This window comes from Equus quagga, chromosome 2 (assembly GCF_021613505.1).
Source record: "Equus quagga isolate Etosha38 chromosome 2, UCLA_HA_Equagga_1.0, whole genome shotgun sequence".
Taxonomy (NCBI): Eukaryota; Metazoa; Chordata; class Mammalia; order Perissodactyla; family Equidae; genus Equus; species Equus quagga.
In genome coordinates, this window is record NC_060268.1 from 177,820,270 (window position 1) to 177,847,575 (window position 27,306).

General features: G+C 44.3%; 2 protein-coding genes across 5 annotated transcripts in view; one reads left to right on the forward strand and one right to left on the reverse strand.

The window, feature by feature from the left end:
* FANK1 (fibronectin type III and ankyrin repeat domains 1) overlaps positions 1–10,513 on the forward strand; it is a 116,392-nt gene extending 105,879 nt beyond the window's left edge. For all 4 annotated transcript variants that reach the window (XR_006887549.1, XR_006887552.1, XR_006887551.1 and 1 more), the window contains one exon: positions 7,182–10,513. The gene's annotated coding sequence lies outside the window, so the exon portion shown is untranslated. The remainder of the gene's footprint in view (positions 1–7,181) is intronic.
* The window catches only part of ADAM12 (ADAM metallopeptidase domain 12), a 334,852-nt gene that overhangs the window by 12,096 nt on the left and 295,450 nt on the right, over positions 1–27,306 (reverse strand). The window contains exons 15-21 of the mRNA XM_046654059.1: positions 24,450–24,558; positions 24,144–24,342; positions 21,734–21,811; positions 18,916–19,024; positions 15,229–15,364; positions 14,513–14,621; positions 12,432–12,614 (exon numbers count right to left, since the gene is read on the reverse strand). Of these exons, the coding sequence (XP_046510015.1) occupies positions 12,432–12,614; positions 14,513–14,621; positions 15,229–15,364; positions 18,916–19,024; positions 21,734–21,811; positions 24,144–24,342; positions 24,450–24,558 (923 nt within the window). The remainder of the gene's footprint in view (positions 1–12,431; positions 12,615–14,512; positions 14,622–15,228; positions 15,365–18,915; positions 19,025–21,733; positions 21,812–24,143; positions 24,343–24,449; positions 24,559–27,306) is intronic.

A 27,306-nucleotide genomic window follows, 5' to 3' on the forward strand; every position in this document is an offset into this window, starting at 1 on the left:
TCAGGCAGTAAGTGACCGGAAAGACCACAGACAAAAGGGATACAACATACACCTAAACGGTGTCACAGAGCGAACTGAAAAGATAGAAAAAATACCCAGATTTAATTTGTAACAACTTTTCCAAAATAGGGTCAAATCCGTGGATTAAAGGGCACGCCGTTTCCCTGGGGAGAAGGAACATCAGATGGAGACTCTTCAGTGTTAGGGAATAACCTATGAAAGCTACTGGACTTCAAGCGTACAGAATCAGGTCACTCTCAAGGAACAAAGGAAGAGGCCAGCTTCTGAGTTGTCCAGAGCAGAGAGAGGAAGCACACGTAGAGGAGTTTCGGGGAAAGAAAGTGTGATTCGTTGATTTTATACCCACACTGCGGTCGAAAAATTAAAGCAACAGCTAAATGTCTTTGAACGCGCAAACATTCAGGGAATATACTTTTCAAGAGCTCTTCTGGAAGGAATTACAATGGAGTGGACTTCAGCCAGCCAGGAAAAGAATGGATTGGTGACAAAACGATCATCAATGAGCATCGAATCCTTTCAATGTTAACAAAATTAAGGTTAACAAAATTGTGGGAATTATGGCTGTAGAACATAAACCGTAATAATATAGACACTATAGAACTAACCAAAGGTGGGAGGTGGGTCTTCCATTTCTAGTAATATGGCACGCTGGGTATGTTTGACCTACCCTCTCTTTAAACCCCTAAAATTATTGGATAAAATATATTTAAATTTTTTTCTAAAATCAGTGAGCTACAAGATAGTGAGATGTTATCAAGCCAACAGCGAAGTGAAGGGAGAAGCCTGGAGAGTTAAGTAGGAGACTGAAGCAGCAGCCATTTGCCAAATTAGGGAAACCTGGGTTTTGACTGTGACACTTTCACCTTGAGGATACAGGAGTCAAAGGTCAACACCAGCCCAAGTTTAATAGGGGAGCATTCTCTTCCTGACCTCTCCCTAGTCAAGCTGGGCTCTGGAAAGGATTATACCTCAGGTAAGAATGTTCTAGAAGTAAATGTATGCTACTCCCTAACCCTAGGAGACTACATGGAGAGTTCCAGTGGTGCTGGGCAGACCAAGGTGGAAAATAAACCTGTAACCACAAATCGCCCTTGAGGACCTGAAGCTGCAATCACATCAGCTGGGTGGCTCAATAAGTCCCAAGCCATGTACAGGGTCTAAAGCTGGTCCTGCTCCCGGGCACCTGGTAGAGGCAAAGTACGTCCTCTCTGGAGGCACACACCTTCATCCTACATGCCAAAGAGCTCCCAGATAGTTTTCCAAGAAAATGAGCAGCTCACAGCAAAAGAATAACCAAGCTCACAAAGAAGCAAGGACTCGCCAGTGAGACACAATGGAAACCTCAGCAGCAACATACCCAACGACTTTAGATTTCGGATTTTTGGAACAATTTTCTTACCATGCTTAAAGAAATAAAAGACAAGTTAGCATATTTGAAGAGCAGCCAAAGAGAACTTACAGAAAGAAAAAATAAATGTAAAATATAGTTAAGTATGAGTACAAATTGTGTGACGCTTAAGTATAGTTTGATACCATTTATGTAAACTTAAAAACAGAATGCTATATATGGTTCATGGGTACATATTTATGTAAAAATATTTGAAAGTTTCTATAAAAAGTAAACACTAAACTTATGATAGTGATTGTATCTGTAGGGGGGGCTGAGCTAGTCATAGTGACTTTGTTTTGTTGTTTCTTATTTTTTTAAAAAGAATGTGTGAATATTATATATCTGAAATCTAAATAGGTGTATACAGAGAAAAACATAGAGAACAATGGTAGTATAAATGTGGGTGAATTTTAGATTATTTTTACTTTTCTATATTTTAAGTATTTTAAAAGTTAACAAAAAATAAAAATAAAAAGATTTTCAATATTTGGGCCAAAAGAGAAAACACAAACTATTTTTAAAATATAAATATTAAAAACACTACAAATGAGAGCCAGTGAGCATGGGTAACGCAGTGTTTAGAGGGAAATTCCTAGATTTACTGCTTATATTAATATAGCATAAATAAAGTTTGAATAAAAATGAAGTAAGGATCTAAGAAATTAGAAAAACAAAATAAACCTAAGGAAAAAGGAAAAGGGGAAATGGTAAGATAGTAGCAGAAAATAATAAATTAGAAAAATAGAAAAATTAGTAACTATCATTTAGCAACGACTTATTACACACAGACATTCTCATAAAGTCAGATATTTTCATTTAACTATCACTGAGTCCAACGAGCAGGTATCATCTCACATTTGTGGAGAGGCGAGGAAAATAACTCTGTGAACGGTAGAAAAAGGCAAGTCATATGAAACCTCAAGCTGGTTCTTTGGGGGTGGGATGGAGTCAAGAAGGAACCAGATAAATCTAATAAAGAAAACACAGGCCGGTAATGGACAAATAAGGACACAAATACAATAAACGGTTTTGAGGATTACCTAAGTGATCATCTAGAAAATAAAGTTGGATTCCTACTTCATTTTATACACTAAAATAAATAGCAGATGGATCAAATATTTAAATATGAGAAAAGATCATGAAAGTGTAAGAAATGGGAAAATATGTGTGTAATCTTTGAGTAAGCGGGCCTTTCTAAACATGACGATCAAAAATGGCAAAGGACATGAAAAGGCAGTTTATGAAAAAGGAAAAAACAAATGATCTTAAATCTGTGAAAAGATGCTCCACCTCATTTATAGGAAGAAAACTGTAGATACCATTTTCTTTTCACCTATTATATTGGCAAAGAGAAGAAAATTTCTGAACATTGTGTTGGTGAAGGCTTGGGGAATACAAATCGGGACAACTCCTTTACAGGCAGTTCTGCCTAATCTATCAAATGTCTAAATATTTATGGTCTTTGAACAGCAATTGTGCTCCCAGGAAGTTACCATACTGACATCCTCACGCATGGGCCCAAGGTACCTGGGCAAGAATATGCCTGTTTGAAGGAGCAAAGGATTGGAAATAACCCATATGGCCATCAGGAAGGCACAGGTTAAATAATTTACGGTATGGCTCTACAATAAAAGACTTTGCAGCCAGAGAAAAGATTGGGGTGGATCTGCATATAACTGATATGGAATAGCCAAAGTGGGAAAAGGTCCACAGTGTGCTGTCATTTGAATTCCAAATAAGGATCTAAGATGAAACAAGAGTGACAGCAAGCTGACAGTTGCTGGAGATGGGTGATGGGCAGACGAAGTTTCATTGTACTTTTCTCTCCAATTCTGAGCATTCGAAAATTTCCAGACTTTCCATAATCTCTCAGTCTGCAGAGAGAGACAGGTGGAATGGAGACTTTTCACTATATTCCAAATTGTATTTTACAAAAAAAGCCTAATAACAATGATTGCTTCTGGGAAGGGAGCCTGGTGACAGAGGTGGGAGGGAGACTGTTTTCTGAATAACCCTTTATATAACTGTTGGAATTTTAAATTATAGGCATACATTACCTATTACTAGATAGAAAGGGAAAATATCAGGCCTCCATTTTTTCACGTACAACTTGTGTGTTTACAGTAATAGAAATGAGTAGAACGCAAACACCCCTTTGAATCCTGTAATCACTTGAATGACTTCCCTCTGAAGTTCTCTCTCTAGGGAGATGTGGAAGCTGCCACATGGAACAGACACTTTTAAAGCCGTCAGATGGGTTTGTCACATGAATAATTAGTGTATGATAGGAAACCAAAGATATTTAAGTTTCTAGAAGTACTGGGCAGGTGGCACGGAGAGGTTAGCAGGAGTCCACGATCTTGGTAGCAACATTTTAGATTTACAGGAGGAAGTACCTCCAATTTTTATTAACTCATGACTCATTGAGTGTGATGGCCCATAGGGAATAACGGATACTGTGACAAGGCGTATTTTTTACTGTTTAAAATTCATATCAATTCAGCTTGTTTCCTACATGTCTACTGTGCTCAAGGAACTGGACTTAGTGTGCCTGGAGATGAATAACCCAGTCTGTGCCTTCTGGCATGAGGTAGAACAGGTATCAAGGTAACCCCAGGCCAAGGCAGGAGGTGAGCGAGGAGACTCGTGGGAGCAGGGCTCCTGGCGAACATCTGGGCAAAAGGGTGAAATCTGGAAAGCAGAGAGCAGGCACGCAAGGATGCCTTCCAGCACTTTTCCTCAGTTATTAGCTTTTGGTTTACCTGCAGTAATGAAGGCTTTTATAAAGATCAGTTTTCTCGTATTTCATTCTCACTTCCTTGGGAGAACATCTTGACAAATGGATTTCCTTTTCTCATTACATATTGGCATTTCTGATGAGCAGGGACCTAAATCATCAGATTTCCAGACTCTGTGAGTGCTGGGTCAAATATCAGACACCCACGTGGGTGTACAGTCCTCATTCGTTCAAACGCTGAATTCATTCCGTTGAAGACAACTTTGAAAGTTGTGGCTCAACCTCAGAGCGAACCGGCCGTCACCTGATTGTTCTGAAAGCATGGTCTACATTACTTGTTTTGCTCACATTTCTATCTTGACAAAGGATTTAAGGATGAGTAGCTGTTGCTGACCAACAGCAGCCTGTGTAAAGTGTTCATCACTCTTTATGGGGGTTGGGGAGGGAGGGGGCTTGGACCTCCTTGAAATAGACCTCCCCCTCCCTCTGCGGCTACTTAAGCAAATTTGATTTTTCTACAGTCTTGTCTCAGTCAGAAGAGACTGTACAAGTTTGGCCAGTCTTGTTTTACAAAATATGGTGCGTTGTATGTTCTATAGACACAGATAAGGTGTTGATTAGGAGAAATGTCCTGTCTGTCAGAAACATGGAACTGAATCTCCACCTCTACAGAAAATGCATAGAGCCTTCCTCATTTAAGATGCTACAGATATTTGAAATGCAGTTCAACTATTGCTATGGTTCTGAGCAAGGGCTGGTTCCAAGAAAGACCAATTAAGACAAGAATGACTGGAGCAAGATAGTGTTACAAGCAAAAGAAAAGAGAAATGCAAGACTCTCTTGTGACAGACTGAGGCTCTGCATGATGCCAGAAGGTTCCGTCTCCTTCCCCTTCTCACCTTGTATCTCTGTGGCAAATGCAGGGAAAAGGAATAAAGATTGCTGAGGCAGTGAGAGCCTAGTCTAAAATATGCTAACCATAACTGTCTTCATTGCAGTTTCTTCTTCCCATCCAGCCACCCATACACCCATCCAGCCACCCATCTGTATGTGCATCCATTTAAAGATTGCAGGTAGAGAACGAGGGTTTGAGCCCCGGCTCTCCACCTCTGGGGGCCTTACTAGACAAGCTATTTGGCCTCATTGTACCTTGTTTTCCTCTCTGTAGAATGGGGCTAATGGCAGTATCTGCCTCCCAGGCTCCTTGAGAGGGTTAGAAATGCCTCTACAGTGCTTAACTCAGTAGTGCCATCCACATAATTGGTGCTCAATAAATGACTGCTATTTTATAACAATTCAAAAAAGAACTAGGAGCTACTTATACCAAAAAAATTAGTAACACACTCAAACACAGAAATTCATTTATACACTACTTGGTTATAGGAATAAAAATAGAAATTAATCCTGACATTGCTGTTTTGCTGGAATTTGTGCAGTGCAGACAAGTAGTGACAGAAACAGGGGTGGCAAATATTCTCCTGGGCCTATCAGTTGTTTCAGGAAAGGACTTTGATTCAGCAAGAATCAATCTAAGAGACGGATCAGTTGTCCTTTTTTGCTTCCTATTATCTTACTAAGAAAGCTAATCTGGCTGGAAAAACAATCTTAGCCAGTTTGTTCATTATATTTCACTGATAAGACTGCACGGAGGAAAACCATTTCCTAACATTTTCCAGGAAACTAAGGGCTTAGAAAAATAAAAACAACCCCAAACCAAATATGACCACAGATCAGCATGTATAGTTCAAATGCCATTTTATGGGGCAAACCTTAAAAAAAAATAGATGAATGCTAAGTGAGTGACACTGTCATAAGGTTTTTACTTTTTAGAAGAATATCCCATCTATGAAGTACATCTATGATATACTCCCTTAGAATCATGACACATTTCAGTTCCACAGCAGAAAATTATGCTTTGATCTGCTATTTCTTACCACAGTCTTCTCTAGACATAATTTTCTGTGAGCAATCTATTTCTTAAGTGTGACATTGAACATATTTTAATTTAAACTTTAAATGAATTAATTAAGCCAATTAATCAAAATAAACTGTGTAAAGGATTTCAGTTGGATATGTCCTAGAAATCTAATGAAACTCTCTAGAGAGTTTGTCCCTTTTCTCATCCAGGAATAAAGTTATGCACACTGGTATTCAGCAGTTAAGAATATCACCTGAGTGTCCTCATATTTTCTAGTCTTTGAGTCACACTTATTTTCACATTCAAATTTAGTAACTCGAGACCCCCTCTTGTGTGACAGTAGGATAGTCCGTCTTTGCTCAAACCTTTCTCAGGATCCCTGGGTGGTATCTGTGTTTGGGTTGGTGCCTGCTTCCTCCCACCCTGAACTCCTTCTCCAGACTGCTGTCTAGTTTTCTCTTAGCATCTCAGGCCTGACTCTGTAGGATGCTGTTCTCCCTGGACATTTGCCCCTGGTGTGATTGCAGCTTCTCCTTCATTCTCTAGCCAGCTTGAGACTGACACTAGGCAGTGGTGGTTAGCACAATTCCCTGAAGGTTTGAGGATGTCGTAAGGGAACCAGCATCAGAAAAGGAAAATGTAAACTTGGTGTCAGATGTTACTCCTCCTAGAGTCCTTGGTGTTTTGGGGGCCCCCTTCCCTCCTGAAAGTCAAGTCAGTTCATCTGAAGTCAAGGAAAGTGATCCCTTCCCTCTATTATGCACAGCTTTTGAACGTCCATCCCATCTCTCCCCCTCCCCATGCCTTGGTGTCTGAGGTCAACCCTGCCGCCTGAAGTCACTTCTTCCCAAGAAGGTTCTTTCAGAATTCTGCTCAAGACACATGCTTGGAATGCACTTGTATTTTCTCCTCTTAATACATATTACTCTTTAAAAAAAAATCATATAGTAAAATTGACTTTTTTGGGTACAGAGTTAGATGATTTTTAACACTTTTGTAATCAGAGGAAAACAACATAAAATGTATTAAGATTGACCATCACGAGTCTCTCAAAGCCTTCTGGGATTCATGTGTAGCCACTCCTGTAACTTCCCCTGTTTTTCTTTTCCTTCCAGAGCCTGAGATGAACTCTCTACCCAGCAGCAGTAGGTGCAGAAAAACTCCCCTGGTGCTTCTGAAGTGGCTTATAATACGCAGACGTGTGCTGATCTAGCTGACCTCCCACTGAAGTGCATGTTCTGCGTGGATTGCAAACCTAATATACAAGTTAGGGCAGATTCAACGCCAGGCACAGCGAAGACATTCTACAACGCTCCCTGCCTGTGTGCACAATTGTAGGTGGTCACACACGCCTGTGGGCTCTTACTCTTTTCATCCCTTTACCATCCTTTTCTTAGCCCCCACTTTGCCTTTCATGCTCAGGTTGTGGTTCAGGAGAGCTTGGCAGCAGTCAGCTACCAGCTAGATGCATACACTGAATTATTTTCCTCTAAAATAGCTGACGAGATGAAGAGGAAATTAAAGTTTGTTTCCTTGATCAAGGCTGAGGAGTTGGGTCAAGAAGCTTGAATTCTGAGGGTCATTTTACTGTGAAGGAAATGGTGCATTGGAAAGCACACTGTGGACGAGAGGAGGAGTTGAGGGAACTGTCCTTGGATTTTAAAAATCAAAGTTTCAAGGAAAGACCAAACATGTTCTGTAAAGAACTAACTTACCTTTTAGATGCGAGGTTGACCAATATCGTGTTTACAATAGTGTTTTCCTTCTGGGAGGTTGAGATGGTAAGTTTGTGTGTTTGTCACGCTGTGTGGGACAGGGCAGGGGACTCAACAGCACAGGATGTCAGTGGACTCGATCTGTGCTGCCAAACAAGAGCCACCGCCACATATTTGCCACACCTGCATGGAATTAATTCCAGTTCCCTATGTGTGATGTGAGAGAAAGCGCGAGCTTAATCCATATCATATGTCTCGGAAAAGCTCCAGACAGACACCAGCCTGGAGTGAGAAATGTGGATTTTTCAGTTACTAATGTTTAAAGGGTAACATTTCCTTAGTTTCATAAAACAGAATGAAGGCCTTTTTGGGGCCTGCTTTAAAGGAAATCTTGAAGCAGTCACTTCTATAGGCATTCACGGCTGGTAGGAAAAAAGATACCAGCAAATAGAAATGGCTTTCCTCAGATCACTTGGTCTGTCAGAGACAGTCCCAGTTTGACATGGTACCCAGGCAAGTTGTTTAGAGGGAGACAGAAAGAGCCTCAGTGTAAAGAAACCCATGGGGAAGGGGCTTACAGGCTCTGTGCACATCTGAAATTTGCATGCAAATTACTGAGTACTGGTGCATTTTCTGAGGGTTCGTAGCTTTCATCAGATTCTCAAATAAGTTCATAGCCAAGAAAAATTTAGGACATGCCCACCACCTTCCAGCAATGTAAATCCAAGGCAGGTTAGAAAACATATGTAAAAGATGGAATTGTCAGCAGCTAACCAAATAAACAGAAGGAATTATAGGTGGATCTTAACTGAAACTGAAACAGGAGAGGACTTTACAAGCACAAAAGGAATGGGAGAATTCACAAAAGAAAAGATAAACAGATTTAATATTTAAAACTGGAATTCCTTTTATACCAAAAAATGTCATGAGTAAAAAGACCATTTAGGGAAAACGTTTACAATAAATTACCGGAAAAGAGTAAATATTCTTAATCTATTAAGAAAATAAACTCTTACAAACCAGGAAGAAAAACTCCATCTCTCAAATAGAAAAAAATAGGCAAATAGGAACAGATGATTCACAGAACATATACGGTTGATAGCAGCTGTGCGCTGGAGCTGGCTGGTACTAGCTCACCTCAGCCAATTCTCTGTTCCTCGTTCAGTGACATCACGTTAACGGCTTGCACTTGGCCATGGTGGGAGTTGTTACAGCAGAGAAATCATCTACAAATCAAGGCTTTTTCTTGACTGCCAATTTACCAGCAAACCATTGGTTAATAGATGTATAAAAAGCAGTTCAAGTGTACCAGTAATCAAAGAAATACAAAAAGAAATGAGGTCTGGACAAGATGGAATAAGCACATTTCACCCTATTTCTCCTGCAAATTACAATAAAAAAAATCTGCAGACAATTCATAAAGCAACTGACAGAGCCTCTGAAAGTTGGAGAAAACGTAAGTAGACTGGCTAGGGACCTCAGAATTCAAGGAATTACCCAGTAGTTCTTGTTTTTTTTTTTTTTTTTTTCACTTTTGTCTTTTCTATATCTTGGTCTGGGCTCTGGAGAGGCCTCCAATCTGGAAATGCCAGTGGCACCAGACAAACAAAGGCCCAAGAATAACCCTCTTATCTCTAGCCAAAAGATGGGAACAAGGGCAACTAGTAAGAGAGAAACATTTGACCCCACCTGACCTTACTCCAGCTCAGGTGAACACCAGAAGAATGCCACGCCCCTGCCCCTGCTCCCTGGGCATCACTGCCTTGCGGTGATAGAGCCCTGCCTTCCATCCTCCCTTGCAATAACAGGCCACACCCTGGAACAGACTGTGGCAGGACTTCCAGTGTGGGCAGTGATTTCTTATCGCTATGGAGTCCAGGAGGAAGTGGAACATTTTTCAGTCATTGAAAGAAGAATACAGTCAAGCCAGAATTCTATATCCAGTGAAAATATCCTTTAGGAAGAAAGGTAAAACAGACATTTTCAGATGAAAGAAAACTAAGAGAATTTGTCACCAGCAGACCTGCTTTAACAGAATAGCCAAAGGAAACTTTTCAGACAGAAAGGAAATGATAACAGAAAGGGTGAATATTTGAGTAGATGTAATAGGCTGTTCTTAAATTTTCAAAATTTTGCTTGATGGTTGAAAGCAAAAATTACAACATCTGAAGTGGTTCTCAATGTACATAAAGGTAACATTTAAGACATCTACATCATAAAGGGAGAAGCATAAAGGGACCTAAAAGATGGTAAAATTTTCACATTCCACTTGAAGTGATAAAATATTGATACTAGTGGACTGTGATGAATTGTGCACATATATTGTAATCTTTAGAGCAGCAGTTTTCAATCAGGGGATTTTTGTCCTCCAGGGACATCTGGCAATATTTAGAGACATGATCACACATGCTACTGCCATCTAGTTGGTAGAAACCAAGATGCTGCTAAATGTTCTTATGCAGGACAATCTCATATAAGAAAGAGTTATCCAGCCCCAAATGTCAACAATGCCAAGATTGAGAAGCCTTGCCCCAGAGCAACCATATAAAAAACAATACAAAGGCAGACACTCAAAAACACAATAGATAACTCAATAAGGAATACTAAAGAATGTTCAACAACCCAGAGAAAAGCCAGCCCTGGTGGTCTAATGTTTAAGATTTGGCACTCTCACTGCTGTGGCCTGGGTTTGTTTCCCAGTCAGGGAACCACACCAACTGGCTGTCAGGTGTTATACTGTGGCAGCTGTGTGTTGCTATGATGCTGAAAGCTATGCCACTGGTATTTCAAATATCAGCAGAGTCACCCATGGTGGACAGGTTCCAGACTAAGACAGACTAGGAAGAAGGACCTGGCTACCCACTTCCAAAAAAACTTCCATGAAAACCCTATGAATAGAGTGGAGCATTGTCTGATATAACACTGGAAAGTGAGAAGATGGCACTAGAAGTTGATGAAATTGATTCACCAGCACTAACAAAAACCCATAGGAATTCAGGAAAGAGGAGCACAATATAACAAAAATCAGAGGGGACAAACACAATATTAAAATGGTAGACTTAAATTCCAACATATCAATAATTGCATTAAATGTAAGTGGCTAAACACATCTATTAAAAGTCAGTGACTGACAGAATGAATGAAAAAAATATACAACCCAACTATATGTTATCTCTGAGAAACTCATTTCAAATAAAACGACATAGGTAAGTTAAAAGTGAAAAGGTGGAAAAAAACATACCTTTCAAACACTAATCAAAAGAAAACTGAAGTAGATAGATGAATATGAGATAAAGTAGATTTTAGAACAAAGATAATTCCCAGCGCTAAAGATGGACATTGCATAATGATAAAAGGGTCAATTCACCAAGAAGACACAGCAATCCTTATTGCGTGTGTCACAAACAACAGAGCTTCAAAATACATGAAACAAAAACTGATGGACTAAAAGGAGACAGATTTATAGTTGGAAACTTCAACATCCCATTTCAGTAATTGGTAGAACCATTAGACAGAAAAAAAAAAGATATCTTTGTTTCATGTATCAAATTCAAAAGTTTTGAAATGTTAATTCTTAGTACTAACAGTCATGGTGAGACAGATGCTTTATAATAATGTGAGAACATAGATGTATATAACAGTCCAGAAAAAATATTTATATATTGGGAGGCCTAACATGGTTATACCATTTTTCAACCCAAGGTTTTAACTTTTAGGAATCTCTCCTAAGGGAATAATTAAAATGGTCCAGAATTTATCTTTCTCGACCTTCGTAACAGAGCTATTTATAGTAGCAAATATTAGAGACATCCAAACATAACCACTAATAGGCAAGTACTTAAAAAATTATTCTATATTCACATACAGTACTATTGTTAAAATAATGTTTTTAAGAATTTCTAATACCATGGTAAATGGGAATGATTTTAAGGCAAAAGAAGCAGTATACAAAGCAATGTAGATAGAGAATAATTATATTAAAAATAATATAAATACACAAAAATTACTAGGAGAAAATATAACAATGAAAGCAACGAAAAATTACCAGTGATTATGTCTTTGCGCTTTTCATTTGATTGCTTTCATCCCCTCCACCCCTTAAGTTTCGTGTTGTGAAATGATGTCATGTTCATGGTCATAACAAGCAGAAACTGTTACCTCCCAAAACAGCATAAGAATGAGATGATATAGGCAAAATGTGCAATACAGTGCGGGGGCTGGTGTGGAGAAACTCAACGGGTGGTAAAGTTTTTGTAAATAACTTCGAAAATGAAAAAATGGTAAGCAAGTATACCCATTATTATTCCTAAAGTGACCGTCTCTGTTTTATTGTCCAGGCCTAGTTGTTAATAGTGCCCCTGCCCTTCTCAAAAGTGTCCTGGTTCAGACGATAGGTTGCACAGCCACCCTCACTATTCTGACTATAAAAATATTAGTTATATTATCTAAAATACACTGCACCCTTACTACACACCAAGCACTGTGCTAAATGCCTTACGCGGATTATCTCAGTTAACCGTCTGAGGAGCTGAATTAGCTCCATTTCACAGAGGCAACGAGAAGTTAAGCAACTGGTCCAAGTTCAGACATTAGCAAGTGGCAGAGTCTGGACTGGAACTACATGCACCCAGTCAGCAGCTGAAGGAGTACCTGGGCCTGCCTGAGTGCAGGGTTGGCCGGCAGAGGTCTGGCGGGGACGGTGGGCACACGAGGAGGAGCCTGGTGGAGGGCCAGGAGCACTCGCTGAGGCGAACTGGGCTGAGGGACGTCGAGGGCTTTGAGGGGTCTGCTGATGTCAACGTTCTGACACTGCAGGAGTCTCCTGGGATTGTCCTGCAGGGTTTCAAAGCGAAGAGCCAGGATATAAGAGGTCTCAAAATTAGCTGTAACTCCTTAAGGAAAAAGCAGGGCTGAGGAGTCTGCTGTAACTGAAGGGGGCCAGTGGGGTGGAGTAAGGGAAAGAAAGCAAGGAGTTACACAAGAGGGAATCTATTATTATTTATTTAAACTTCAAAATTTATCAGAAGCACCACCCCCCCCACCCCCCCCGCCCCAATCTAGAACGGAGGGCTTGACTTCTATTTGAGATTTAAGAAACCGGCTTAATTCACTAATAGATTCAAGGCACTTGAGGAAGTACCAACAAGTATGACGATGCAGACCAGATCATAAAGAAATTACGAAGGAGCTGTGAACATGAGACATCGCTTAAGGCACACAAGGCTCCACGAGAACAGAGGAAACCTCCTAGGGAAGGAGGGTCGAGGCTTCTGGAAGCCAGGGCTGGGGTTAGGGCCTGCATCTGGAGCATCTTCTCCCGAGTGGGCCCTGGTTTTTAGCGACAGATCACAACAGATGCAGCATGGGCCTTGTGCCCCACACCCCCGCCCCTTCTTCTTTTCCTCCTTTCTCTCTTTCTAAAAACAGCTTTAGTGATGTATAATTGATGTACAACTAAATTGCACATATTTAAAGTGTACAATTTGGTAAATTTTGACATTATGTCTAAACCCATGAAACCATCGCCATAAGATAATGAACACATCCGTCACCCCCAAAAGATTCCTTGTCAGCCTTCCCTCCCACCCCCTCCATCTCCCCTTTGCTGCAACTACTCACTTTCTGTCACTATAAATTAGTTTGCATTCTCTAGAATTTTACATAAATGGAATCATAGAATATGTACTCTTTTTTGTCTGGGTTCTTTCACTCAGCATAATTATTTTGAGATTCATCCATGATGTGTATAGCAATAGTTCACCCCATCTTGGTGCTGAGTAGCATTCTATTGCGTCAATATACCAAAGTTTGTTTATCCTTATACCTGTTGATGGATATTTGGGTCATTTCCCATTTTTGACTCTTCAAAATAAAGCTGTGCTTTCATTTTCACTAATGAAGCTGTTCTTGGCATAGTCCCATGATTGGGGATGAAAGGTAGCAAAGTTCTCAGGAATGGCAGCCGCCTCTTTGGAATCCAACCCTCTATACTTTTCAGATCAAGGGAGATAAAATAGTTTCTTGCCTACCGAATATGTGATAATGATTTCAAAAATCATTTGTCATTTCGAGGCACCAGCACTGTTCACTGCTATAATTTGGGCCCCTGTTGAAGGAGTTCAATATTCAAGAACTCTTGTGGACACATAAAAATGCTTGGTGAAAAAACTTAATATTCCAGTGAACTCTAGCAATAAGTCACCAGGGGAGCAGGAAGGTGAAGAGACAGTAGGAAGCCAGGAGGTACTTTGGGTTAAGGATCCAGCTTTTTGAAACTGTAGGTTGGACAGATGGGCCCAACCAAGGGCTCAGCATAACTCTTAGAAATACCCTGGGAGTACCAGTGGGCCAAAGAAGCTTGCCCAAACCCAGTCGGTGGCATTCTGAAAGCTCAGGAGGGGCCCAGGTCAGGAACCTGCTTGGGTGGCAGACCCAGTGGGCCTTTTGGGAATTTGGCAGGTCTAGGTGACTGGAGGGGTCATGACTCACAGCGTACCACACACCACGTCATGCAGGGGACATTGCCTCCCCTAAGAGAATCTAGCAGAGCTTCCAAGCGGCACCGAGAGCCTCCTTCCAGCCCCGTCCATCACCTCAGTCAGCCTTCCTGGAACTGAGCGTGCTGACTCAGCAAGTCACTGCAAGAATCCCCAGGATCTATTCCCACTCAAGCTTGTATTGAAAAACCCACGTCTTCATACGCACACGAACTTCTTATGTTTAAAACTTACCTTCGGGGTGTTGGAATGCGGTGGCTTCCTCATCAGGCCTTTGCTGAGGTGGGTGAGGTGAGCCTGAGCAGGCTGGGAGCCACTGGATGGCCGGGAAGGGCGCACACACCTGCAACGCAACCCCACACATGCTAACCACGGGCATCGTGCCCTCTGGCGCACTTAACTTTTTCTGTTTTGTTCAAAATGACACTCAAAAAACAATTCACTTATTTTAACCCAGGGTGGTAAGCATGCAAAGGAAAAATTATCTAACACTCTTACAAGATTAAAAAGTAAATGTTGATTTTTTTCCCCCTAAAGCCACTATCTGTTAAATTAGCTCTTGCAATCCATAGAAATGCGGCTTTGCGACACATTTTTGTAGAAAGCTGGCACTGCGGCAATAATGTCTTTGAATACATTTGAATCAAAAGCTACCCCACTTGATGAAAATATTTTAACACCCCATGTCTTGTAAAAATTACTAACGTAGGGGTGGGAAAAAAATACATCAGTGGGATTTGTCAACACCCTATTTATGTAAGCAGCCGCCAATAGTTTGAAGGGAAAGGAAAGGAGTCAGCTGGTCTGGCAGAAATGCTAAAAACCCAAAAAACCAGTGTCACTATCCAGAAAATCGAACCTCTTCTTTGCTAAGGAAAATGAAGTGAGAAGTGGTTGTACCGTCTTTTAAACCAGTTATTTCTTGACAAAACGACCCAAACCCACGGTACCTTAGCTTTTCAATGGTGGTTTTTTTATCTGTAAACAGCAGTCGGATCAATGTCTTCCTTTTGAGATAGACCACAAATCCAGCGGCAAGGAGACACAGGATGGTCACCAGGATTCCTATCGTTAAACCTTGGTTATCTGGAACAAAATGCACTGGACTCAGGGAGGGAGGCAGTTACAGTGAAATGCGGGAAGTATCAAATTGTGACATTTATGGCAAAGCGAACTCTGAAGGAAGGAACAGAAGTGAAGTGGGTAAATCCTGGACTGATGTACTGATCAATTCGTCTTACTTCAAGGGTCGTGTCTGAGGTTCAATCTATGTCGCCATCATTTTTTCTGACAACTCTGGAACTTGCTGAACAGGAATAGAGTCTGGGAGGTGGGACCACAGCCCTGGCCACACAGCTCCCCCACCCCAACCCCCCCGTTCCCCAGGTGTGACAACAGCAGGGGAATGTGGCCACAGAAAGTAACAGGGAACCATCGTTAAAATCCTGTCACAATGAAAGTGGCCCCCGAACTAAAATCTTTCCAGCCCTTGTCACAAATATGTTACTCCAGGCTCCTTCCTTCTCTCATTCTTTGCATGGAGTCTGTTTTATTTGGATTTTTTTGTATTTTTTTTTAGACAGAGACTTTATTTCTGGACATGGTCACATTAGAAGGTGGAAAAAAGAAAAAGAAAAGTCATAACTTAAATGAAATGCCCATGGGTTTTGTTTTCTTATGTTAGGGACTTAAAACACAGCCTTGGCAGGCAAAGCCTTCCTCTGGGAGGATGCTGTTTATGTTCTCTAAGGAAACATCCCTTTTCTGTGATTTGATCCCATTTTGTTTAGTACAAAGACACTGAGACTCCTCAAGGGTGTGGAAAGGAAGCGAAGCTCAAACCATCAGTGTGGTTTCTCATGCAGCCATGGTCCCACCGTCTGGGAGGACTCTAAATGCCAGCACGTACGGGGCAGTTTCTACTGGACTGTGAACTACTGGAAGAACGAACCTCCATCCGTTGGTCTCTGTTTTCCCGCCAGCAACGATCAGGGTGTGCCTCACAGAGTAGGTGCACAGCAGGCCTCGCAGCCGCTGGTGATGGCTGTGGAGGTGGCCTCCATTTCCCAGGCTCCCCCCACCCTGCCTCCGACCAGGGGTTCCGCTGGCTACGCACCAGAGCGGCAGCCACTCCACTCTGGGAAGAATGCCTTCACACTCTCTCCGTTTCTGGACTTCGTCCCCAGCTGACAAGCCCTATCAGGGACGTGTCTTAGCCTCAGTAAGACAATCAACATATGACAGTCTTGATTCACTTGTGAGTGTTACTGGAAAAGCAGTGCTTCTGGTTTCCTGGCCAAACCATCATTCTTTTCAGACCGTGAGCTGGCCGTCACAGGGGGCTCTGGCTGGAGTTCTGTTGTCTCTTAACAAAGCTAATTAAAAAGTGAGCAGCAAGAGTCTTGAGCCCATAATTTCTAGTTCCTTAAAATCAACCCCTAAGTCTTAAACTGATCAGTTTATCCAATTGAACATTTACTGGGCGCACAAACTGGACTTCCCACACCCCAGGTCACCCGTCTCCATAAACGGCAGCTCCGTCCATCGAGCTGCTCAAGCCAGGAACCTGGGCAGTGTTGTGACTTCACTGTCCCCATGTCCGGTGTAAGCACTGTGTCCTGTGGGGCTACGTCCCCTCCCAACAGCCCCCCTCTCTGAGTCCCACTGTTACCCCCTCCCATCACAGTGCTTATCATGCCCCACTGTGCTTGCTAAATGGCTCCCCAGGCTCCGGAAGAGTGGCTGGCGTGTGGCAGATACTTGAGAGGTACTTGCTTCACGAGCAACTGAGCCATAGTCAGGCTGGGGAGCAGAGGGTCATGGGGCAGGGAGGCCCAGGCCATGGGGGCAGGGAGGTCCAGGCCATGGGGGCAGGGAGGCCCAGGCTATTGGGACAGGGGGGCCCAGGGCATGGCTCTGCCAGGCACAGCTGTCAGCTGGCTGCTCACAGCTGTCTTTTGCATGTGTTTCGGGGGAGGTGTTAAACATCCTGTCTTTTATGAAATGATGGCGGTGGTGGATGGGGTTGGGCTCTTCAGTTGTTTCCATTTTTTAAAGTATTCTTACTTGCTATAACGAAGAGTTGGCGCCTGTGGATTCCCCAGCTGTTTTGAAACCCCCAAACCTGAGTACCACTAGTCATGCGTGTCCACACCAGAGAGACCCAGAGTGGCTGCCCCTCTCCTGCCATCTTCCCCAATTCCTTCCCACACCATCTGGTTTACCTGAATGCGAATGGAATGGGTGGCAGGGTCCCTGTGGATTAAAAACTAAAACTCTGCTATTTTTGGACAACAAATGCTTAAAGGTCTGTCAGAAATTAACTCAGTTGCTGCAAGAGCCCAGTCGTCAAGCCTGAGAGGTCAGTGAGGAAAGGGGACGCTGGGCCAGGCCCTGGTTTCTTCCCTGGAATGGATGCTCACTAAAAGGCAACGTGTGCTGGTCCCTTTTCTACTGGCTGCCTGGCCTGGCCCCAGAGAGAGGTAACCTGAGCTCTGGGAACAATGCTGAGCCACGCCCACAGTCTACAGAAGGATGACTGGAGCTTGCTGCCCTTCCTCAGCACGATGTCTCTACACATGTGCCTGCCGGGCGGGTCCTTCCCTCCGGAGAGCTGCCTCACCGCCTGGCCCTGCACAGCCCTGTTGTGTCTGCTGTCATGGTTACGATGGCAAAGCCACAGATTCAGCACTGCCAGTCCCAGCAGGACGTGGGGACGCGTGGTGTCCTCTGCAGCAGCACCGGCCACGTCTGAGTGTCACGGGGGCACAGGTGAGCACCGAGGTGACAAGGCAGGTGGGCTTGGTGAGTTCTCGCTGCTCCCGGCCCCCGAGCTGCGCTCGGTGTGGGCTCTCTGCACCTTTTTGTCTTGCCTCTTGCACTTTAAAAGAGACATCATTCAGACTTGTCCCTTACCTACCTGACAAGTGTTCAGAGCGCACAGAACCGTACCAGGAGACACTGCTAAAGGTTGCCTGAGGAGAAAAGAACTGAGGGTTCGAGCCCAGCGTCTGCTAGGAGCTTCTTTGGGGATAGACAGACTTTTGTTTCAATCTTAGCTGTGTGACTTTAGAAGGTACTTAATGTCCCTGAGCCTCAGGTCCTTTTCTATGTAAAGAGGAATAATAATCCCCACTTCGGCATGTGTAAGGATTAGGTGAGATAATGCCTAAAACACGCTCGGCATGGACCCCACACATACCACCTGCTCCTCCTGCTGCTGGGGGACCATTACCTTTATTAGGAGGAGGGCTCTTTCTAGTAGCAGATTTAAAGGGCCTTACACTTCACACCTCTTCCTGGACTTTACAGAGCCCTCTGATCTGACATGGAGCTCATACCCCATGGGGCGGCTGCTGTAGACATGACTCAGCTAAGACCAGTGTCGCAGCGGAACCCTGCAAACTCAGCCTTGTGGTCACAGCCGAGCCAGGGGCCTTGCAGAGACCAGGCAAGTCGAACCCTCAGGCTGCGTCAGCCCTCGGGGGTCCCACCACGCTTCCTGCCCTCGTGGCTACACCTGCACCCGCACTGATGGCTGGGGAGCCCTCTGCCTTGTTTGGAAGGCCTCCCACCTGGCTTCCTGCTCCCCCCAGGAGCTCCACGCCCCCTCCATGGGATGCGCTGTCCTCACCAACCTGCTTGCCGGATGGGTCCGCTGTCTGTGCTTCCTCCAAAGCCAAACTTGTCACAGAAGGGAGGCGCCCAGTGGGCCTCGCAGTGGCAGTTCTTCCTGTTGTTACACACCTTTCAGGGCAGCAGGGGGAAAGACATGAGAGGGAAGCAGCATTAGGGCACACCCTCCACCTGGGGTGGCACTAAGTCTTTGATTGGGTGCCATAGCAAAGCAAAGGCCCTGTGGTCAGAGCCCCGAGCAGCACAGGTACAGCCAGACTCAGAAATGTCAGTGAGAGCAAGGCCAAAATGGCTCATAGGTGAGAGCAGAGCCCGAGTCTGACATGGGGCCTAATCTGTGTTAGCGGCTGAATGATGGAGATTATCAGGGGTGCCCCATTCCCTTCCACGCCTTCCTCTTCTCAGTCAGTCTCCATGCCCTCCTCATAAATCCAGGAAACCCTCCCTATCCGGCCAGGATTGAAGCCTCTCGGCAGTGAGGGGGGACCCTGTTTCAGGGATGTGGAATCGAGCCTTCGAGCATTGCAGGCCTGACGACCACTGGGACACCCCTGTCTCCTTCAGACAGGAGGCTGGGAGAGGCCAGGGAACCTGGGGCTCCCCAGCAGGCCTACAGCCGCCTCCCATTTGCTGATGCCCACACAGATACACAGATGTGTGCTCACACTTTTCTAAACCTGCTCCAATATCCTGTGCCCGAAATGCCCACTTCCTTCTTGCAGAGTCTCTAGGGGCCGTTCCTCGGCTCCCAGTCCTGCACAGTGGGCACAGGCAACAGTGAAATAAAAAGAAGGCTCTGGTGTGATAGGAAAGGGTGCCCAAGGAAGCATGAGGAGGGCCCTGAACAAGGAACCCAGCTTGGAGGCCAGAGCACTGTGTGGAGGGAGCGGCTCCCAGTCACCTGGTTCCCAAGGGGCACCATGATGGCTGTTCCTCCACCTGTGTCGGCCAGTGACCCTTGTTACTGTTACCTGTGTAATTTACTGAACTACGACAGAAACCAATGGAATGTGAGCATGAAAACAAGAGGGGATGGTTTCCATGAAAATGAGGCTGACTACTTTGGGAGCACTGGATAAGGGCAAGTCACTAAAAGGAGTTTCTGAGAAATTTGCAACGGGTGGGACAACTGCAAAATGATTGGGAAAAGCTGCCCGAGACGTGGATTCTGGCCTCAGATCGCTTCTGGGCAGCCACACTTCCCCTCCACTTAAAGAAACAAGCTGTGCGCTGTGGCTGTGGCTGATGCGTTTTGAGGGGTTTCTATAAGGAGGTCAACACAGAGCTACAGTCAGTGCGCTCATCCCAAAGGCCTCAGCCCTGCACCAAAATACTGCTGCCAAATACACATTTTCACGTTTTAAGGCGAAATAAAGTGTTTCCAGTATATGTCTCCTTTGTGATGTTTCCCTGCTTTCACTGGCTTTGTTTGGATGCGTCAACCACCTGCCCCGATTGCCTCAAACAAGAAGGCCGACTGTGTAGATGGCCTGTGATAAGTTGGAAAGTATATTTCTGTGAAGCTAAAACGAAGCAGAATTAATTCCCGGGTAGCACAGCCTATGCTGAATCTGGGTGTCTTGCCTCATAGATGCTGCTGCTGATGTCCTACCCGCTCGGATTCAGGCACAGTCCCACCCATCCTGTTTGGCACAGTCTCCCACTGCAGCTCACAGGCATGTGCCCTACCTGCAGCTTGCAGCAGAGAGACTGTGCGCTCACACCTCACTTGGAGGTGCTGCTGGTGAGCCTGGTCTCACTCGGGGGGACTGTGGTCAAGCTACTTGTCACTGAGTCACGGCAGCTTCTCTGCCTACCCAGAAAATGTGGGCCTTTCCTCTCAGATGTGTGGATGGGACCCGAGGGAGGTTGGAAAGCGAGGAGTCGAGGGTACGACCTAGCATTGCCACTAACAGGTCATGTGAACTTGGCCTGGGCTTCTGTCAGTAAAATAAGAAGACTGCACTAGGGCATCTCTTACCGTCATTAGAAAGAAATCTATGATCCAATGAAGACATAAAAAGATTCTTTTTTACACTGAGTCAGTGACACTCCCAGTCCACAAGCCCTCTGAGGTGGCACCCTAATTCTTGGATTACAGCACAACAGAATTTTACAAAAACTCGCATAATTCTATGTTAGAATCATTGGCGAGTGTCTGTAAGTTTCAAAAACAGAATTTGGAAGATGATTTCTGTAGAAAGGTTTTCAGAAAAACAAATGGATCACTGGCATGGCTAATCAAGATTAGTATGATTGCAATGGAAATAATTAAGCCCAACAGGAAAAACAAATTGTATTTTAAATAATTAGAGTCCTCTTCTGCCTTAAACATTCCCTGAGCTAAAATAACAGACTTCTTCAGTCAAAGCCCACCGTATGTGATTTCGAGGACATGTGGTTAGTATGTCTGTCTTAGTTTTAATGCCTTCTGGAAGTATCTCAGTTCAGTCACATATTCTGAATCTTGGTTGTAAGAGGGACAGCTCTGTTTGAAATGTTAATGCAAAACTCTTCATGAAAGAAGGTTAGTTTTAAAATTACTTTGAAGATGACAAAGTCCTTTTTTTAAAAAAAATCACAGAATGTTAACTTAAAAGATAATTACTGCTCAATCTGATTTTCCTTGTTAAATAAAAATCAAATTTCTTATGCTATGCAAAGGTCAAAGAAAATTAATGTCTTTGGAAGAAAATATTGAGGACACACTGACTGCTATATTTTTTTAAAAGTTATGGATGGCAAAATCCTTTACAAATGAACGAGTTCATGCTTAACTCATTAGGGACTGGCTCTAAAAAGGCCACGCAGCCTGCTCACCCCTCGGCCGTGGCACTGCAGGGCGCACTCGTGAACACCGAAGACGCTGACATTTTGACATCGACGGTTGAGGCAGACCTGTAGGAGGAAAACACAGCCAATATCTCACTGCTTCTACAAGCAGATACACATGCAGACATCTGGGTATTTAAAAAGAGAAGCAAAGGGAAGCTTCAGGAAGATGATCTTCTTTCAGTAAATATGGACGCTTCATAATGATACACTTTTCATTTGACTCAGACGTAGATCCTGACGCCTGACTCCAAACTCAGCACATTTCAAGAGTCAGATTAATGTGAACACTACTGAATTCTTTTATACTTTATGGTATATTATACAGTTTCAGTTGATCCTGAAATGATGATAACTGATTTTTTCATGATTTTTGTTTAGAGCTTGCAATGAACTTTATGTATTGGAGCATTTTTTACCCTCCATTAAAAGATATAAGAGAGGGTGAAATGGATGAGTCCTTAACCTGGGGCCTGTACAGACTAAGAATCCACAGTCCAAGAATCTTTTAAGGCAGGTATGGAAATATGGGAAATTTTCCAAAATACTGACTGACAAGTACTATCGTCGATGACACAAACCATCAACGAAAATGCTCAGCAGAGGAAAACGATGGTTCCCTTGTATTTATCAATCCTATGTAGGGGCAGTAATTTGTTAAATGATACTGGGCTGGTTGAAAGAGCTTAGTCTCATTTCAAAGGTGCATAATATACTCCAGACTCAAGGGATCTGGCCCTTTATCTCCCATAAGATATTACAAATTAGTGGAGTCAAAGGAAGAAAAGTCTAATTTTTAGATTGCAGAAGCATGTTTAATCAAGTAGAACCTTCTTATGGGAAGTTCGCCATCCAACCCCGACAGCTTGCGTAAGGCAAGATGGACACCCTTTGACAAAAGTGCTGCCCAGGCAGCTCTGAGGGCCGGAGGGAATCTTGGCCAAGGGCACTGTCCCATTCCAGCTGATAAAAGAAATTGTCCGGGATTGCAATTAACACAGTAGGACCCTAGTCAGAATCACAGCGTGGAGGTGCTGCCCCCTCCCAATCCATGGGCAAGGCCAAAGACGGCTTTCAACGAGTGAGTGTTCTGCAGAAATGGAGATCAAAGCACATTTAATCTTGCACATGGGGAAAAAATCATTGATAAATTGAGTCCTTGGAATTTCAGTGTTCAGATGCACCTGGCCCTGGCTGTTCAGACTACAGTTTAGAAAAATGGGTGTCATTCTAATGTCAAGGCCTGAATATAAGCTTACGTGTGTGGTTGAGGAGACACCTAGAATGTATAACACGTTCCACAGATCATCCTATTTCCTTAAGGGTAAAGCATCTGTGGCTCAGGGTGTGTGGAGGAAAGGGGGTGCGTGGAGGGAATTCCTGCCCTGGGGACTCTGCTAAAGGAGCTGAGTCTCTCTCTTTCCTTTCTACTCTGCAACCTCTGTGTAAGTGAGTGATTTCATAACCATTTTGAAAACGGGGTCCTAAAAGAAGCATGTGAGGGTTGATTCACCTTTTTTTCCTAAAATATTTTATTAAATTGCTATTATCCATCTGATGAGAAAGTCTGGTGATAAAAATCAATGTCAAGAGTATAAAAATCTCGGGGCTGGCCCCGTGGCCGAGTGGTTAAGTTCGCGCGCTCCGATGCAGGCGGCCCAGTGTTTCGTTGGTTCGAATCCTGGGCGCGGACGTGGCACTGCTCGTCAAACCACGCTGAGGCAGCGTCCCACATGCCACAACTAGAAGGACCCATAACGGAGAATATACAACTATGTACCGGGAGGCTTTGGGGAGAAAAAGGAAAAAAATAAAATCTTTAAAAAAAAAAAAAAAAAAAAAAAAAGAGTATAAAAATCTCAATTTCTTTATTTCTAAACCCAAAACATCTCAGTCTACCTTACCCCCTGGTCTCTAAAAGAACTCCCTTTTGGCCTTCAGCTTATCCTATCTCTTGCCCCTCTGCTATTCTCTCTACGGGGTTCTCTGAAAATACATCTGACTTCCTATTCTATCCAGGTGGGAACAAGCCCCCACTGTGCCAGAAACCAGGGCCACATTTCCAAAAACAATATCATATGCTACTGCGTTTCTTTCCAAAGTAATTTCCTGGCTGGAAACCCTCATGACACCCAGGGTGTAGAAATGACTTATTAACACTAAAGGGCCGAGAAAACAAGCTTGATTTTCCCAAATCTGCATCTCAGTGGTCAGACCAGGACCAAGGATTTATTAATATTTTCTTCTAGGTGCAAAGAATTGGATTCCAGAGACAAAGTTCTGAGAAGTGGCTTTAGGAAAACAAACAAACCTCGTAACTCAGTTCTGGACAGCACGTTTCTCAGTGGGCCCCCTTCCAGACTTACATTAACGATGCAAGTGAGCATTTGGGTCTTACTTTTCCATCTGCACATTTTGTGCCGGCAAGCACAAGCCCTGGGTCCGGCATGTCATCGCCCAAGTACACGTGGGTCCCACGGCACAGAATCCGGCCTCCTTCCTGCAGTGGGATATTCGTTTCTATGGAAACTGCATTGGTACCAATGACTGGCCGGCTGGCACCTCCTTGACACTGGATTTTTCCACATTTGGCATCTCTGGAAGGGCAAGAACAGACAGTCCCCAAAGAGGGAAAGTTTGAAACAGGCCCTAAGCGACGTGGGAAGTTCAAAGCCATGGTGTGGTCAGGATGCAGATTCCATACCTCGTCTCACATTTGGCAAAGGAACTCTTGGAGTCTTTGCCACAGTTGCCATAAGGGTCACCTGCCGAGTTGACTCTCTCAAAGCAGATCCCAGGGGCAGGTTTAGCACCTGAAACAGAAGCACAGCAGTACCGTCACCTCCCGCGAGCGTTTTAGTATTTTTCTTTGAACAGTACTGCGCTTTCAGGTTAAGAGGAAATGTGTTCTGTGTCCAGAGAAATCTCGGCTGACTCATGATAGAGCTGGCCAGCAGAAGCTCAGAGTGTCAACAGCTAGCATCCTCTCTCGGCTCAGCTCACATGCAGCAAAGCACGCATTTCATAGCTCACTCTTTTTCAGGGCTGCTGTCCAGGCCCGTGGCATGTGCAGCCTCTCAGGAGATGAGGCCTGGCTGTGGGGCCAGACCTGATCCAGCACAGAGAGGAGGTGGCTGGCTGGCTGCAGGGAAAGGGGGAAACTTGCTCTCTTTAACAACATCCCACACAATTCCGGAGAGAAATGCAAGCTAAAGCAGGCTCCAAAGAGTAATGATGACTAATGCAGGGAAGCAATGAAAGAAAGAGAGGGAGCGAGAGAGAGGGCAAGAGAGAACCAACGAACAAAGCTGAGATCTTATACAACATCTTCAGTCCCATAAAGCTCCCTCTAAGAGCAAGCACTGGCTTCAAGTTAATGTCTGTGTTTGCAAGGCAGCGACGACTCTCAGAGGCCATGGAGGCATGAAACCTGATCGTCATTTTATACAGCACGACAGCACCCAGTAGAGAGGATGTGGGAGCCAGAGAGCTGAGGAAATGGCCATTTTTAGCATATCTTCCGGCCAGGGAAAGAGAGAACATATAATTGGGGTTTGTGTTACCAAAGCTTTGGAGGGCTCTCGAATCCTATGAATAGTGCTATCTGTTGAAGATTACAAGAGAAATTCAGGAAAGTGTTCCACATCCTTCAGAATAAACTGCGCCTGTGGTGTGACCTTGGCCTGCCTTCTCTCCCACACTGGGTGCCTGGCTGGGTGCCTCCTCTCATATTCCTTCCAACCGCCAGGATGCCAGCTTCCCAGGACCCAGCTCTGCCCCTTGCATTTCTCTGCTCCCAACCCTGCAGAGGCTCCATGTGCCTCCCAAGGTGACTGTTGACTTATTGAAGATACCAATCCAATGAAGGCAAGGCTCCCCACCTCCCAGCAAACAGAAGATGTTCTTATTACTAAAAATGTCCATCTTTCTTCAACCTGTACCTGATTCGTCTTCATCAGCTACAAGCAGACATGGTCAGCATCTTATTAAAGAAAACAAAAAATAACTAAACCAGACAAATCAAACCAAGCAAAACCCTTGCAACAGTTGAGATCAGTAATGGGTTCAGCCACTGGCCTTTGCACTAAGCCACACCAGTCCTGGAACTTTCATTTCCCTATTCTCTGTTTTTTTAAACCATTTAAAAGAGGTTTCCCAAACTCCTTTTTAAGGGCATTACCCCAAACTGGGCACAATTCTCCAGCGAGATGAGGTCTCTGGCTCTTCAGCATCACATTCGTTTACTGTACCCCAGATTCACATCCTTGCGCACAGTGTGATTACATCACTTACATACTTAGCTTCTGCCTGTTAATAGACCCATTTCTTCCACATTCTGCCCTCTTCTTCTTTTTCATCTACCTACTGCAGGGGGGAGGCATGGGGAGGGTGAGTCTTGGTATTGAGCCTGCACTTTGTACTTAAATTAATCCTGTTTGATGGTACTTTGCTCACAGTGCGTGGGTCCAATTGATCAAATGGTTTGGAGAAACTGGCATCTAGAATACCAACAATTTGATGGTTGTGTACTTGCCCAGACCCTGTACTTACTGCTTGCCTGTCTGGCTTTGTTTTTCTGTCTCTTCTCCCCTCCCTCCCTCCCATCCACCCACCCATCCATCCATCCATGCCTCCTTCCATCCTTGCATCATGTTGCAGACTTCAATCACACACACATCTATCCAGCACTTACTATCTGCCAGGCTCTGGGGGTATAGTGGTGGCCAATTTGGACAAAAGTCCTGCTTGCTTGCAAATTTCAAGGAGAAATGGAAAATGTTCCTCTGAAGCTCAGAGGTGGGGAGTGCGATGCAGGAAGCTGCAGAGTAAGTGATCCAGGGGCTGTTGTTTTAGGCAGACTGGTCAGGGAAACCACTTGGAGGAGGGGCCACAAGCTGAGTCTTACCAGGTAATGTGGTAGTCCTGCATTCACCACTGTAAATGGAATGGCAAAACAAAGAGACGCCTGACACGTGAGTATCAAATAAAGGATTAAAATTAAGACAAGAAATCAAGCAAAGAATACAAACAGTATTTAACGTAGCATAATGAATCTTTCGAGAGAGGTCTCATCCCAATTGATGGACAAGAAAACTAGGACTTGGAAGGTGAAATATGTTACTTGAAGTCACAGAGCCATCAAGGGCAGGACCACCTGAGGGTGAAGTCCCCCTTGTTCTCTCCAGTGCCCCAATGTTCATCGAGGCCTCACATGTGCCAAGCCTGCACAGGCCTTGGAGACAGAGAGCAGAACAGGACCTGGTCCGCACTGGTCCCCCACTGCTGAGTGGGGATACAGGCAGATGAGTGGGCTCTCATTGCACCCTGGGGTGCACCATGGGGAACAGGGCAAGAGCCATGACATCTGCCAGCATGCTGCCCGAGGGATCCCAGATTCAGGTGGATATGGGCGCAGTGCCACTGCGGCTCACAGAAGAGCTCACAAAATGCACCCTTCTTCCCTCTTTCCCCTCTCAGAAGACCAGGAAAAGGGAATACCAGTGGTTTCTAGTGGATGCTAAGCTCCTGGAACTGGGCAGGCAGAGTTGATACCACCCTTC